The sequence below is a fragment of the Rhinatrema bivittatum genome, chromosome 1, assembly GCF_901001135.1.
Source record: "Rhinatrema bivittatum chromosome 1, aRhiBiv1.1, whole genome shotgun sequence".
NCBI lineage: Eukaryota > Metazoa > Chordata > Amphibia > Gymnophiona > Rhinatrematidae > Rhinatrema > Rhinatrema bivittatum.
The window spans coordinates 696385213-696400664 of record NC_042615.1 but is presented as its reverse complement, the minus strand read 5'-3'; the positions used below and the strand labels follow the sequence as shown (position 1 = coordinate 696400664).

At 40.9% G+C, this 15452-nt stretch overlaps 1 protein-coding gene across 1 annotated transcript in view; it reads right to left on the bottom strand.

Annotated features, from left to right (window-relative positions):
- SCAMP1 (secretory carrier membrane protein 1) overlaps nt 1-15452 on the bottom strand; it is a 174587-nt gene that overhangs the window by 102567 nt on the left and 56568 nt on the right. Inside the window, 1 exon segment of the mRNA XM_029575432.1 lies at nt 4110-4187. Within this exon segment, the coding sequence (XP_029431292.1) occupies nt 4110-4187 (78 nt within the window).

Below are 15452 nucleotides of genomic sequence, written 5' to 3'. Positions count from 1 at the left end.
TGGTGACCCAGCAGATGCACCCGGTGGTTCAGTGCACCCGCAGGCTCCGTGGCATACTAGGCTGGCCTTCGAGCGCATGCATGACAGGGTGCCTGCCCTGTGTGGGCGGCTTCCTTATCGGCTCCATATTGCGTGGGTCCATAGTCCGGCGGACGCAACAGCAACTACGTTCACTGTTAGTGACCCAATTCCTCTCGTGCGTCAGTGGTTCACCGCTGCGCCAGTGTACGCATAAAGCAATTTGTTGTGTGTCGCTGGCGTGTTTATGCACCGGCAGACTGTTTGATGTCCACTGTAACCTTAAAGGCAGTTGGGCACCAGCTTACAAACTGGATACTACTATTTGTTGTGATGGCAGCAATGGCTGCATTGAAGTGTTTGGGCACCACGTCCCCACGGTATAGCAGGCAACAAGCCATGTATTTACCATGGCGTGGTTTAGTTTATCATCTAGTTAGGTGGCTATCCGGCGTAGGCGCTAATGCGTTGGGGCCTTCCGGCTCACTCTTCGATGCGTCCGGCCGTCCCCCTAGCCTGCGGCGATGGTAGGCGCGTCCAGCGCCTGCATCAGCGGTCGGGGCGCCCCGTGCTTGTGCCGATGGTCGGCGCGCCCGGCTGCTGTGTCGGTCGGCGCCTGCTTTGGCACAGCTTTGGCACAAGCAGCCAGGTAACATCAAGGATCTCTTATATGAAGATATCTCCTCTTGGACCCAGAAGCTCTCTCTTCATGGCTGGGAGGGGCAAGGGTGAAGCCTTGGTCATCACCTTCTGGTGTAAATGGTCTTTGTCAACCCCCTCCCTTAGCCCTCTCTCCTCTGCTGCTTTTATCACCCTAGACATACATATGTAAACAGCTCAAACATAGTCAAGCAGCAGGATTTGATGGGGTTGTTTCTTTATTTTAGAGTGCTGGCCCCCCCTTCTCCATCAGGGTGGGTCACTGGCCTGCTGCGTGGCAAACAGGTCTGGAGACCTGTCACCACTTGACCAGCACTGATTTGCCATGTCAGCGATTTGCTTCATTTCAGATCGTTGGCCCCTCTTCTCCCGTTGGGGCAGGGGAATCACTGTCCCTGTCTGATGAACTATCCCCTTGGATAGGCTGTTTTTCTGCTCCTGGTGGATTAAGCTGTTTACAGAGTTCACTTGTGAGCCCCCTTCTCGGATTTGTTGCTTCTTGTTTCCAAGTAGACTTGAATTGTTTGTGCGTCTCTAACCTGTGGATGTCCTGGGACAACTTACTTTATTTGGAAAGAAGCTTATAGCTCTTAAATCAAATAAACAGATCAAATGATCTGTTGTCCTGTTCAAAAGTTCATCTTGTTTTTTTGTGGAAACATATGTCAGCATCTCTTATATGAAGTCTGCATCCCTCTTGCAGAGTCAGTATTCACAGAAGTTAGAAAATATTTACAGTGAAACCTCTGGTATCTCCCTACAGGCTCAGTATTTTATTTATTTAATGCTTTTATATACCGAAGTTCATATGTACATCACATCGGTTTACACAGAACGGATAGAGAGGAGAAAATGGGAAAGAGAAGGAGTAGAGATTACATTAAACAAAATAACTGGTTGAATAATATGGCAACAAGTAGATGGTTGTAATCTAAGAGATTAAAAGGATAGTGGAGGAAGGATAGGCAAGGAAAGGGGAGAACAATAGTAACAATATAACAGAATCAAAATAATAATTCAGAAAGGGATTATGTATGGGAAATTGGGATCGCGTATTAGCAATAAGGGAGTGGGGAGGGGTTAAGTAAAGGCCTGCTTAAAGAGCCAAGTCTTTAATTTTTTTTTTTTTAATTTCTGAGTGCAGGGCTCAAGTCGTAAGTCAGGGGGCACCGAGTTCCAGTGAGAGTGGCCAGCAATGGATAAAGCTCTGACTCTGGTGGAGCTGAAGCGTGTAAGTTTAGTAGCGGGGGATATGCAAGGTGCCTGTGTGAGCTGATCTGGTGTGTCTGGTGGGGGTAGAGTTGTTTAGCCAAAGCATGTTTGGATTGTGAAGGGTTTTGTGAGTATGTGGCAGCGGTCAAAAAGGTAAATAGAATATTAGGAATTATTTGGAAAAGAATAGAGAACAAAATGGAGAATATCATAATACCCTTATATAGATCCATGATGTGACTTCAGCTCGAATATTGTGTGAAGTTCTGATCAGCCTCTCAAAACAACACATAGACATAGAAAAGATACAGAGAAGGACAAAAAAAAATGATAAATGGGATGGAAAAGCTCCTTTATAAGGAAAATCTAAACAGACTAGGGCTCTGTAGCTTGGAAAAGAGATGACAGAGGAGATATGATTGAAATTTGTAAAATCACGAGTGGGGCAGAACATGTAACTAGGGATCAGTTATTTATCCTTTCAAACACTGATTATAGAACACTCCATGAAACAAGCAACCAGCAAATTTAAAACAAATCATAGGAAACATTTTTTTCACTCAGCGCACAAGCTAGCTATGGAATCCATTACCGGAGGAAAAGGCCAAGATAACTAACCTAGCAGGGTTCAAAAGAACAAGTTGGACAAGTTCCTGAAGGAAAAGTCGATAACCAGTTATGAGCCAGTAAATATGGGAAAATCAGTGCTTATCCTTGGGAGTGAAATATATGAAAAAAATCAAATATTAGGGATCTGACGGGTACTTGTAACTCATACTGACCACTGGCAGAGACAAAATGATGGGCTCAATGGACCTTCTCCTGACCCAGCATGGCACTTCTTATGTTTTTATGAGGCTAATTTGCCTTGAGTCCTTTTCCTGGAGCAGAAGAGAGGCATCTTTTTGATCTGAAAGGAGGGAAATAGTTCCACAACAAGTGTGCCCCACTTGTGAAATATATGATTTGCTACCTCCCAGTCCAGGTACTATCTGTGATGTTCTAGGACCAGACTTGGTTTGTCTACCAGGACATTCTCCTTACTGCCAAATATATAGCCCTAAGGATCATTCCTTGAGAAATGGCCCAGTCCCACATCTGGACAACATAACAAGCCAGAATCCCATTTCTCCCTGCTTGATGTTGTCAAACATCAACACAATTGTCCAACTAGATAAGGATTATTTTGTCTCTCTCTGAAAGCCTTCAGAGCATATCGAATCGATCTTAGCTCTAAAACGTTTACTTAAATTTCTCCTAAGCTGATCAAAGACCTTGGGTGTGGACCCCTTCTACATGGGCTCCCCACCACATCTGTGATCAGGATAATTTGGATTCAAGAAATTTGGAAAGGTATTTCCCTGGCCAGACTGACATGGATCAGCTACCATAGAGTCCTTCAGCAGTTAAGTAATGAAGATGCTGTCTCAAAGATTTTGAGTGCCTTGATCTCACTGCAATCTGAAAATCCAATAGCTCTTTACATATAGAGACATGCCAAGGGAGTAACATGCACTGTTGATTTCAAAGTTCATAGAAAATTGGATTTCAAATTTTCATGCCAGACTCCATCTGATGTCAACCATGACTGCAATCCTGCTTGTCCTCTTAGAATACTGTACTCTACTCAATTATGCCTTAACTCTTGAATATTTTAAGAATGATTCCTTCTTTGTTAATCTAGATTTCATTTGTAAACCTGAGTTATAACAGTGTAGTTAATACATTTTTTGCACTGACATAGTGAAAGCAGCAAAGCTCTGAAAAGACTGGTACAATAAATTTAGTGCAAGATTTTTTACTTATTTTTACTTGTCTTTTAAAAAACAAAACAAAAAAACCAGGGAGCACATATGGGGAATAGACAAGTTAAAGGGAGAAATATCCAGCTGATACACAGCACCTGTGCATCAGACTGTCAGTATTGTATATAAATTGTAGCTATACGGTTGATTTGGTTTAAAAAAAAAGAAGGATGGCATTAATAAACCATTCCGACAGGTTTATTTAGAAAATCCTTTTGTCTCCAATTCTGAAGACATTCTACATTTTATAGAATGATACCAAAATGTATTTCTGCAAGGGACTTGTGATTTTATTTATTGTTTTATTTAATGATTTTTGTATACCGGCATTCATGTCATTTCATTACTTGTTAGATGTACTGGATTAAACATTTGAAGGTTAAATCCATGCAATGCAAATAAATAAAAACTTACTACTCTTGAATCTGAAAAAGGATTATATTCTTCCAGTCCAGATGGAATATTTCTTGTCACTTGTGTTACTGATGGATCCTACAAACCGAAGTATGAATTAATGTAAATGGTAAAACAAAACAAAACAGATTCTTTGTTATAAATAGGTTGCTTATGTCAAAGAAATGCATCAGAATTTCACCATGTTGCAATATTACAGGGATGGCCAACTCCGGTTCTCAAGAGCCAAACACAGGCCAAGTTTTCAGGATTTCTATAATGAATATGTATGAGATAGATTTGCATACAATGGAGGCAGTGCATGCAAATCTCTCATATGCACATTCATTGTGGATATCCTAAAAAACAGACCTGTCTATGGTTCTCGAGAACTGGAGCTGGCCACCCCTGCAATATTATCTTGTTATCAGAATTATTCTATTGAATACCTCCAACTGCATCTCAAAATCCCTCAGCTTTATTTCCTTACTAACAATCCTAAAACACCTCAACTTTTTACTAAATAGCAAAATCAGTTTAATCTCTAAATTTAAACCTAATAAAAATGTGTACATATACCTGTAATAATTCATATTATTTTAGATAGTGAAATGACTGAGAAAATATGTAAAACCTCCCAAGACCTTAAGTTTGATGTATACCATATATTCTTACCATCTCAAAACAAGATTCTCCTATCAAAATCAGACAAAAAATTATTTCACAAAAAAAAAAAAAAAGTATTATGTTGGGCAGATCTGCAGAAAGGGAAAGCTAATGAAAATGTAATCCTGAAAGCTTTCCTAGTAGCCTGTTTTTAACTTAATTTTTACTGAAGTGTCACATCAAGCTAAAATACGTATTTATCAGATTATTAAAACTATACATTTTAACATCAATATCTTATTTTTGGTGGTGTTAAACTTTAAAACAGTAGAGAAATTAATATACAGCTATTAAAAAAAAAAAAAGAAAATCAACCATACTATTATTTATCAACACATACCGGTACATCATTCATAAACATTGAAACAGTCTCTTACAACTCCTACATTCAAAGAATCAAAACAACTATCATAATCTAATCCTTGGTATCACCGTTAGCATATCATTATACCAAATAATTATTTTCAGAGAATTTTTCAGTCCCTCAGATATGTGATTAAAAAACAAATTCCAAGTTGCCATGCTCTTTTCAGACCTTACGATGGCTTAAAACAAATATCCATCCTTTCCCCATTTGATGTAGCCATAAAACTGAGGGTGGTTTGCTAATCTAGTGTATCAAAATATACTTTGAAGATAATAAGAGGGAGATTAATATAAATTTTTTAAACTCCATTGAAAGTTGTCCCAAGAAGTCACCACCTTCAAGCAAAATGTTTGCACAAATAAACAGCTGATAGAACTTGGTTATTTTTCCCCCAATATAGTCAAATCCTCCCCAGTTATTTTAAAGGAAATTGTGGACCAATGAGTTAAGTTCTATTTTATTCTTAATATTGTCTATTCAGCAGCAGTGTAAAGTCTTAAGTTGCATTTCTTGAGTCTGTGGGCATCAATGAAGCACCAAAGAAAAATTAAACATGCACCAATATTTTTTGACCTAATTCACAGGGTCATTTAAATTAGGGAAAGGGTAGGCGTTTGGGTAGGGTTTAGGGAAATTAAGGGCCTGCAGCGCTGCAGGCAATAATATATCACACATTAATCACCCACTGTATCACCAGAAATAGCAACAGCTATTTCATTGTCACTACAGGGACGATAGTGTGCAGCATGAACGAAAATGCACCCCTCCCCTTTTTTTTTTTTTTTTATCACGGATCATCATTCCAGAATGATGAATCCGGAATGATGAGTCCAGGCCCCAGTTTTCCAATTGCAGTTAAGAATTTCTAAATGAAAAGTTTAATTTTACCTAGTTTATATTAATCAGACAAATTTTCCCACTTTTCCCTAACCTAACATACTTATTTCATTTATTGATCATTCTTTTAAAAATGCAGGAAATTTGAAATGCAATGAAAACATGTCTAAGCATTTTAACTTTTTTTATTCACTTTATTATGCAGTTAAAGTTTTGCTCATAAGTTCACAAACCCCTGGAAGAATTTGTAAGATATGTAGTATTTTAAGAAAGTATGAGTGATCAAGTGTCTTATTTTTAATGTTTCAAATTAAACTATTATGCGTCACAGAATAACACAATCATTTATCAAACCATAGCAATAAGGAAAATAAAGTGTTCTGTTCAAATGTTTGCATACCCTTACTTCTCAGTACTGCCTATGTATGATGGGTTACAGTCTTTTGTGATAGTTGTGAATGAGTCCCTTTATTTTCTCTTTTGGTAAAGCTGCCTATTCCTCTTGGCAAAAAAGCCTCCAGATCCTGTAAATTATTTGGTTGTCTAGCACAAACTACATGTTCACATTCTCCCCAAACTGGCTCAATGATGTTGAGGTCAGAAGACTGATGGCCACTCCAGAACCTTCACTTTCTTCTGCTGCAGCTGCTGAAGGGTCAACTGGGCCTTAAGTTTCAGATCATTGTCATGTTGAAACTCCAAGTGCACCACATGCGCAGCTTCCTGGCTGATGAATGCAAATTCTCCTCCAATATTTTCATCTTGCCATCAATTTTGACTAAGAAACAGGAAATTATGTAGCTCACACCCCCCCCCCCCCCCCAGAACAACACAGAATCACCTCCATACTTCATGGTAGGGATAGTGTGCATCTCTTCATAGTGTGTATTGTTGGGACCATGAAGTTCAATTTTGATCTCATCACGCCATAATTATTTTGCTCCAGAAGATTTGAGGCTTCTCTAGGTACTGTTTGGCTTATTGTAAGCGGACTTTTTTGTCGTGTTGGAGCAGCAATGGCTTTTTTCTGACAACTCTACCATGAAGCTCATTTTTCTACAAGTATCTCCTTATTGTGCATACTGAAACACCCATGCCACTTTGTTTCAGAGAAGCCTGTATTTTAGTAGAAGTTGTTTGTAGGTTTTTCTTTGCATCCCAACACATTTTCCTGGCAGTTGTGTCTGAAATCTTTCTTGGTGTGCCTTCTAATTAACAGAACCCATAATTTTCTACTTCTTGATCAGAGTTTGAACAGTACTGATTGGCATTTTCAAATCTTTGGATATCTTTTTATATCCTTTTTCTGATTTATAAAGTTGAACTACTTTTGCTCGCAGATCCTTAGCTTTTGTTTTCCCCATGCTTCAGTAACCTTTAAGTCAGTGCAGCCCTGGATTTCAATCAAGCAAGGAGGCACAGATGTGGAACCTACACTTCATTGCCATCTCAACAGTACTATTTTATTTCCCTTATGGATTTTGTTTTTTTTTTAATGATTGTGCTATTCTGTAATAAAACAGTTTAATTTGAAACATTAAAAATAACAGACATATGTTTTGTCTGATCATTGTTTTCTTAAAATGCTGCACATCTTACAAATTCTGCCAGGAATATGTAAACTTATGTGCACAACTATGTCTTGTATGTCAATATTTAGTTGTCTTTGTATAAAAAATGTTTTAATATACCTAGAACTACTAAAGTTGCACGAGGCCAAAGACCAATCTTTTAAATTAAGTTTCAAATAGGTACAGAATTGCCTTGTTTAAAGTAAATTTTTTGTTTACATTGATAATATCGAGAGAGAACCAAGCAACTTATTGATAATTCCTGAAATATACCCCAAGACTTCTTTATAATCAAGAAACAGTGTAAAATCATTTGTTCTTTTCCATCATTGGGACCAGTCCTATTAGCAGCCAGTGTATTTCCCATTTTAGAATATGATGTTGCTCCAGGGAGACTGATGAGGATGGGGTAGAGTGCAAGGAGGCAGCTTTTGAAAGTTCAGGTGGTAACTGTTGCAGATTTTAAGAATGAAAGATCATTAAGGGGGTAAAAACAAACTTGCCCTCCACCCTCCAATATTAGAAAAAATTCAAGAGAGGTGTGGAAATAACTTCTGAGATCAAAAATCTGATGCTGACTTGCATGGATTGCAGAATAGCCCTTAGTTGGACCTTCTCTGTAGGGCATGATCTGCTTGCTATAACAGTTGCTTATGTTGCCTCTGAAATTTCTACAAGTTTGCTTACCGTAAACGGTGTTTTCCGTAGATAGCAGGTGAATTAGCCATGGTGGCTGGGATGTCCTCCAGTCCTGTAGGTGGTGGAGCTCTCAAAGTAAAGAACAGAGTCTTGGTGTAGTGTGTGCCTGCTTGGCACCTCCCCCACTTCCCTCAGATGAAAAGTAGTAAGAACTGCCCGGGGAGGCGGGAGGGTCAGCATGGCTAATTCATATGCTACCTACAGAAAACACCATTTACGATAAGCAAACTTGCTCTTTTCCCGTAGATAAGCAGCATAAATTAGCCATGCTGTCTGGGAGTCTCCAGCTGGTGACTTGAGCGCAAAGTTCTTGATCATGTTTGTGATGAGTTGATTATGCGCTCAAGACAGTGGGTAAGGCATGTGGACAGTTCCCTGTTTGGTTTGTCGCATTAGGAAGTGCCCGCTTTGAGAATCTTTGTGCCCATGGTAACGTCGGCTGCTGTGAGTTTGTCCAAGCAGTAGTGGATGGTGAATGTATGTAGCGAGGACCAGGTGGCAGCCTTGCAAATGTATAGAATGGGCACGTCACGCAGGTGAGCTACGGAAGCAGCCATAGCACAGACCTGGTGTGCTTTAGGTGATGAAGCTAAGGATTCTGAGCGTTTCTGGTAGCAGAATCATATGCAGTTTGAGATGCAAGTTGACAAGGTTCTCTTGGAAACCAGTAGTCCTGGAGAATTAGGGTTAAAGGAGACAAAGAGCTGTGATACTCTGTTGTTGGAGTCTGTTCTGCATTTATAGTAAGCGAGTGCCCGATTACAATCCAGTGTGTGTAGTCTATGTTCTGCGTCATTGTTATGACGCTTAGGGCAGAAGGTTGGAAGAGTAATAGACTGGTTGAGTTGGAAAGTTGAAGCCACCTTAGGGAGGAAGCTGGGATGCATATGTAATGTGACCTTGTTGTGATAGAATTCCAGATATGGAGAATAGTGTACAAGGGCTTATAGCTCACTGACACGTCTCACAGAGGTGAGTGCGACTAGAAAGAGTATCTTCCAGGAAAGGAATTTGGGGTGACAAGTATTCAGAGATTCAAAGGGTGGTAACATGAGTTGTTCTAGCACAATATTTAAGTCCCAAGGTACGGGAGGCTTCTGGATCGGTGGGCGGAGATGTAGCACACCTTTCATAAATCTCGACATGAGGGGGGTGAGAGGATATCGGTGTCTCATTGTGCAGAGAGTGATAAACTGCTATGGCACTTAGGTGGACTCTGACTGAGGCCAAAGCTAGCCCGTTTTGGGAGAGTAAATGAAAGTATGCCAATAGTCATTCTGGTGGACAGGTGAATGCGTCTATTCCGCTGTCCGAGCACCAGGAGGCATACCGTGCCCATTTCCGTCAGTAACTTATTCTCGTGGAGGCTTTCTAGAGGAGATCAGGATATATTGGAGCTAAAGTGACAGGCCTAGGTTTTGGAATACCAGCCTGTCAATCTCCACGCCGAGAGATTCAGAGAAGAACAGAGTGGATGCAGGAGGAAGCCTCCTTCTTGGGTGAGGTGGCGGGGGTTGCTTCCCAGGGGAAAATCGGTCTGTCCACTGATAGCCGAATCAGATGATACGCATACCACGGTTGTCTGGGCCACGCCGCAGCGATTAGAATGAGATCTGCGTTGTCTGTAATACACTTCTGGACAGTGCGAGATATCAGGGGTATTGGGGGGGAAGGCATACAGCAGAACATCCTTCCAGTCTGTGAGAAATACGTCCTGCGCTAGTCTCTGGGAGCTAGGGTATATGGAGCAGAAAGTCTGAACCTTGCAGTTGCGTTTCATAGCGAAGAGATCGATGCGTGGCAAGCCCCAGGTTTGAAAACATTTGAGTGTCACATCCTGATGAAGTTCCCATTTGTGGGGGTGAAATATTCTGCTCAGTTTGTCCGTCCTGGCGTTGTTGATGCCGGGTAGGTAGGTGGCCTGCAGGGTAATGGATCTTTTGTTCGCCCATTCCAAGATTTTTATTGCTTCCCTGCAAAAAGTCCAGGATCTGGACCCTTCTTTGTTTATGTAGAACATGGCCATCTGATTGTCCGTGTGGATCATGACTGTTTTCCTCTTTAGTGTTGTCTTGAAGGCTCGGAGAGCATTTTGAATTGCTCTCAGTTCCAGTAGACATTCCAATGGGAGATCTGAGAGGAGAGGAGCACCTTGCTGGTGGCTGAAAGGAATCTAAGTTTTTGCTTGGGATATTGTCTTTTTTAAAAGTATTGGGGCAAAGTTAACTATTTGGGAATATTATTTGGTGTGTTTATGCTTTTAATAGTCAGTAAGGCAGTGAATAAACAAGTTAGACTTTGTATTTTTAAATAGTCAGTCAATAAGGCAGCTAGTAAGCAGAACTGAGTGTTTGTATTTAAAAAAAAAAAAAAAAAAAGTAGCCAGAAGCTAGAAATAAGCTAGGAGCAGTGTATACCTAAGTAAAAAGGTTGAAAAGTTCAGCTCAGTTACTCACATTGGAAAGGTGTTGAGGTAGTGTGATTTGGTTTCAATAGGTACCAACATTTGTTAAGAGAGCAGTGAGTCACTGGCTGACTAACCGAAGTTAGACTGTTTGTATTTCCCAACCCTCCCACCCCTCGTCCACCCACCCCAAGCTCATTCTTTAATTTTTAGGCAGGCGCCACTTTCAGCAAAAAAAAACAAAAAAAAACCACCCAACAACAACAAAAACTTTGAGAGTTTGATCAGACCCCGGTAGGCCACTACCAGACACATAGTGAATTCACTAATACATTTAAAGGACTTTAGACACATTCCTACTCCCATAGCAACCTAAAATCTAACTAGGAACTGATCAAAATTGAGATGAAAAAGCAGCAGTCCAGCAACAAGAGGGGGACTTCCCAGTCTTTTGCATCAACTGTCACATGTATGATATTTTACCCACTGGTGAGAAGTTGTACATGTGCATGCGATGCAAAGAGCTCCTGGCTCTCAGAGAACGAGTCCGATCTCTGGAGGCTAGAGTGGCAGAACTGGAGGAGCTGAGGCAGGCAGAGAGGTATATAGATGAGACCTTCAGGGACATAGTAGCCAAGTCCCAACTTCAGACTGGCAGCCCTGGTGCTGCCTTGGAGGAAGGTCTCATGATTGGAAAGCATCAACCAGGTGCAGCAGGAAAGGATCCTGTAACAATGACCTGCTCTCCAGGTGATGCATTGTCCTTTCACACTGAGGATATTTCCCCAAGGCCTACTGCCCAGGAGGGAAGGGTTAGGTTGGCCGTCATAGTTGGTGATTCGATTATGAGCAATGTAGATAGCTGGGGGGCTGGTGGGGGTGAGGATCACCTGGTAACATGCCTACCTGGTGCGAAGGTGGTGGAACTCACGCGTCACCTGGATAGGATTTTAGATAGTGCTGGGGAGGAGCCGGCTGTCGTGGTAGACGTGGGCACCAACGACATAGGAAAATGTGGGAGGGAGGTTCTGGAAGCCAAATTTAGGCTCTTAGGTAGAAAGATTAAATCCAGAACCTCCAGGGTAGCATTCTCTGAAATGCTCCCTGTTCCACGTGCAGGTCACCAGAAGCAGGCAGAGCTCCGGAGTCTCAATGCGTGGATGAGACGATGGTGCAAGGAAGAGGGATTCAGTTTTGTTAGGAACTGGGGAACCTTTTGGGGAAGGGGGAGTCTCTTCCGAAGGGATGGGCTCCACCTTAACCAGGGTGGAACCAGACTGCTGGCACTAACCTTTAAAAAGGAGAGAGAGCAGCTTTTAAACTAGAACAAAGGGGAAAGTCGACAGACGCGCAGCAGCGCATGGTTCGGAGAGATGTATCTTTAAAGGATACTAATGATGCATTAGAATTAGGGCATCCCGACAGTGAGGTTCCAATAATTAGAAAAGTAGTCCAAGTGCCTGTAACTAAAAACTCACCTGAGCTAAAAAATTCTAACTTATCCCTATCAATTAGAAAGCAGAATAAAAATACAAACAAAAAACAAACTTTGAAATGTTTGTATGCTAATGCCAGAAGTCTAAGAAGTAAGATGGGAGAATTAGAATGTATAGCAGTAAATGATGACATAGACTTAATTGGCATCTCAGAGACATGGTGGAAAGAGGATAACCAATGGGACAGTGCTATACCGGGGTACAAATTATATCGCAATGACAGAGAGGAGCAGTCGGGAGGAGGTGTGGCGCTTTATGTCCGGGATGGCATAGAGTCCAACAGGATAAACATCCTGCATGAGACTAAATACAAAATTGAATCTTTATGGGTAGAAATCCCTTGTGTATCAGGGAAGACTACAGTGATAGGGGTATATTACCGTCCACCTGGTCAAGATGGTGAGATGGACAGTGAAATGCTAAGAGAAATTAGGGAAGCTAACCAAATTGGTAGTGCAGTAATAATGGGAGACTTCAATTACCCCAATATAGACTGGGTAAATGTATTATCGGGTCACGCTAGAGAGATAACGTTCCTGGATGGAATAAATGATAGCTTTATGGAGCAATTGGTTCAGGAACCGACGAGAGAGGGAGCAATTTTAGATCTAATTCTCAGGGGAGCACAGGACTTGGTGAGAGAGGTAACGGTGGTGGGGCCGCTTGGCAATAGTGATCATAATATGATCAAATTTGATTTAATGACTGGAAAAGGAACAGTGTGCAAATCCAAGGCTTTCGTGCTAAACTTTCAAAAGGGAAACTTTAATAAAATGAGAAAAATTGTTAGAAAAAAACTGAAAGGAGCAGCTACAAAAGTAAAAAATGTCCAAGAGACGTGGTCATTGTTAAAAAATACCATTCTAGAAGCACAGTCCAGATGTATTCCACACATTAAGAAAGGTGGAAAGAAGGCAAAACGATTACCGGCATGGTTAAAAGGGGAGGTGAAAGAAGCTATTTTAGCCAAAAGATCTTCATTCAAAAATTGGAAGAAGGATCCAACAGAAGAAAATAGGATAAAGCATAAACATTGGCAAGTTAAATGTAAGACATTGATAAGACAGGCTAAGAGAGAATTTGAAAAGAAGTTGGCTGTAGAGGCAAAAACTCACAGTAAAAACTTTTTTAAATATATCCGAAGCAGAAAGCCTGGGAAGGGAGTCAGTTGGACCGTTAGATGATCGAGGGGTTAAAGGGCCACTTAGAGAAGATAAGGCCATCGCGGAAAGATTAAATGATATATTTGCTTCAGTGTTTACTGAAGAGTATGTTGGGGAGGTACCCGTACTGGAGAAGGTTTTCATGGGTAATGATTCAGATGGACTGTGAATCAAATCACAGTGAACCTAGAAGATGTGGTAGACCTGATTGACAAATTGAAGAGTAGTAAATCACCTGGACCGGATGGTATACGCCCCAGAGTTCTGAAGGAACTAAAAATTGAAATATCAGACCTATTAGTAACAATTTGTAACCTATCATTAAAATCATCCATTGTACCTGAAGACTGGAGGATAGCTAATGTAACTCCAATATTTAAAAAGGGCTCCAGGGCCGATTCGGGAAACTACAGACCGGTTAGCCTGAATTCAGTGCCAGGAAAAATAGTGAAAAGTGTTCTAAACATCAAAATCACAGAACATATAGAAAGACATGTTTTAATGGAACAAAGTCATCATGGCTTTACCCAAGGAAAGTCCTGCCTCACAAATCTGCTTCACTTGTTTGAAAGAGTTTAATAAACATGTGGATAAAGGTGAACCAGTAGATGTAGTATATTTGGATTTTCAGAAGGCGTTTGACAAAGTTCCTCACGAGAGGCTTCTAGGAAAAGTAAAAAGTCACGGTATGGGTGGTGATGTCCTTTCGTGGATTGCAAACTGGCTAAAAGACAGGAAACAGAGAGTAGGATTCAATGGACAATTTTCTCAGTGGAAGGGAGTGGGCAGTGGAGTGCCTCAGGGATCTGTATTGGGACCCTTACTTTTCAAAATATTTATAAATGATCGGGAAAGAAATACGACGAGTGAGGTAATCAAATTTGCAGATGATACAAAATTGTTCAGAGTAGTTAAATCACAAGCAGATTGTGATAAATTGCAGGAAGACCTTGTGAGACTGGAAAATTGGGCATCCAAATGGCAGATGAAATTTAATGTGGATAAGTGCAAGGTGATGCATATAGGGAAAAATAACCCATGCTATAGTTACACAATGTTAGATTCCATATTAGGTGCTACAGCCCAAGAAAAAGATCTAGGCGTCATTGTGGCTAACACATTGAAATCATCAGTTCAGTGTGCTGCGGCAGTCAAAAAAGCAAACAGAATGTTGGGAATTATTAGAAAGGGAATGGTGAATAAAACGGAAAATGTCATAATGCTCTGTACCGCTCCATGGTGAGACCGCACTTTGAATACAGTGTACAATTCTGGTCGCCGCATCCCAAAAAAGATATAATTGCGATTGAGAAGGTACAGAGAAGGGCTACCAAAATGATAAGGGGAATGGAACAGCTCCCCTATGAGGAAAGACTAAAGAGGTTAGGACTTTTCAGCTTGGAGAAGAGATGGCTGAGGGGGGATATGATAGAGGTGTTTAAAATCTTGAGAGGTCTAGAACGGGTAGATGTGAATTAGTTATTTACTCTTTCGGATAATAGAAAGACTAGGGGGCACTCCATGAAGTTAGCATGGGGCACATTTAAAACTAATCGGAGAAAGTTCTTTTTTACTCAACGCACAATTAAACTCTGGAATTTGTTGCCAGAGGATGTGGTTAGTGCAGTTAGTATAGCAGTGTTTAAAAAAGGATTGGATAAGTTCTTGGTAGAGTAGTCCATTACCTGCTATTAATTAAGTTGACTTAGAAAATAGCCACTGCTTTACTAGCAACGGTAACATGGAATAGATTTAGTTTGTGGGTACTTGTCAGGTTCTTATGGCCTGGATTGGCCACTGTTGAAAACAGGATGCTGGGGCTTGATGGACCCTTGGTCTGACCCAGTATGGCATGTTCTTATGTTCTTAACACCAATAATTTCCTTGTGTACTCACTAAAAAGTTAAGAACATAAGAACATAAGAAATTGCCATGCTGGGTCAGACCAAGGGTCCATCAAGCCCAGCATCCTGTTTTCAACAGTGGCCAATCCAGGCCATAAGAACCTGGCAATTACCCAAACACCTAGAAGATCCCATGCTACTGATGCAATTAATAGCAGTGACTATTCCCTAAGTAAACTTGATTAATAGCAGTTAATGGACTTCTCTTCCAAGAACTTATCCAAACCTTTTTTGAACCCAGCTACACTAACTGCACT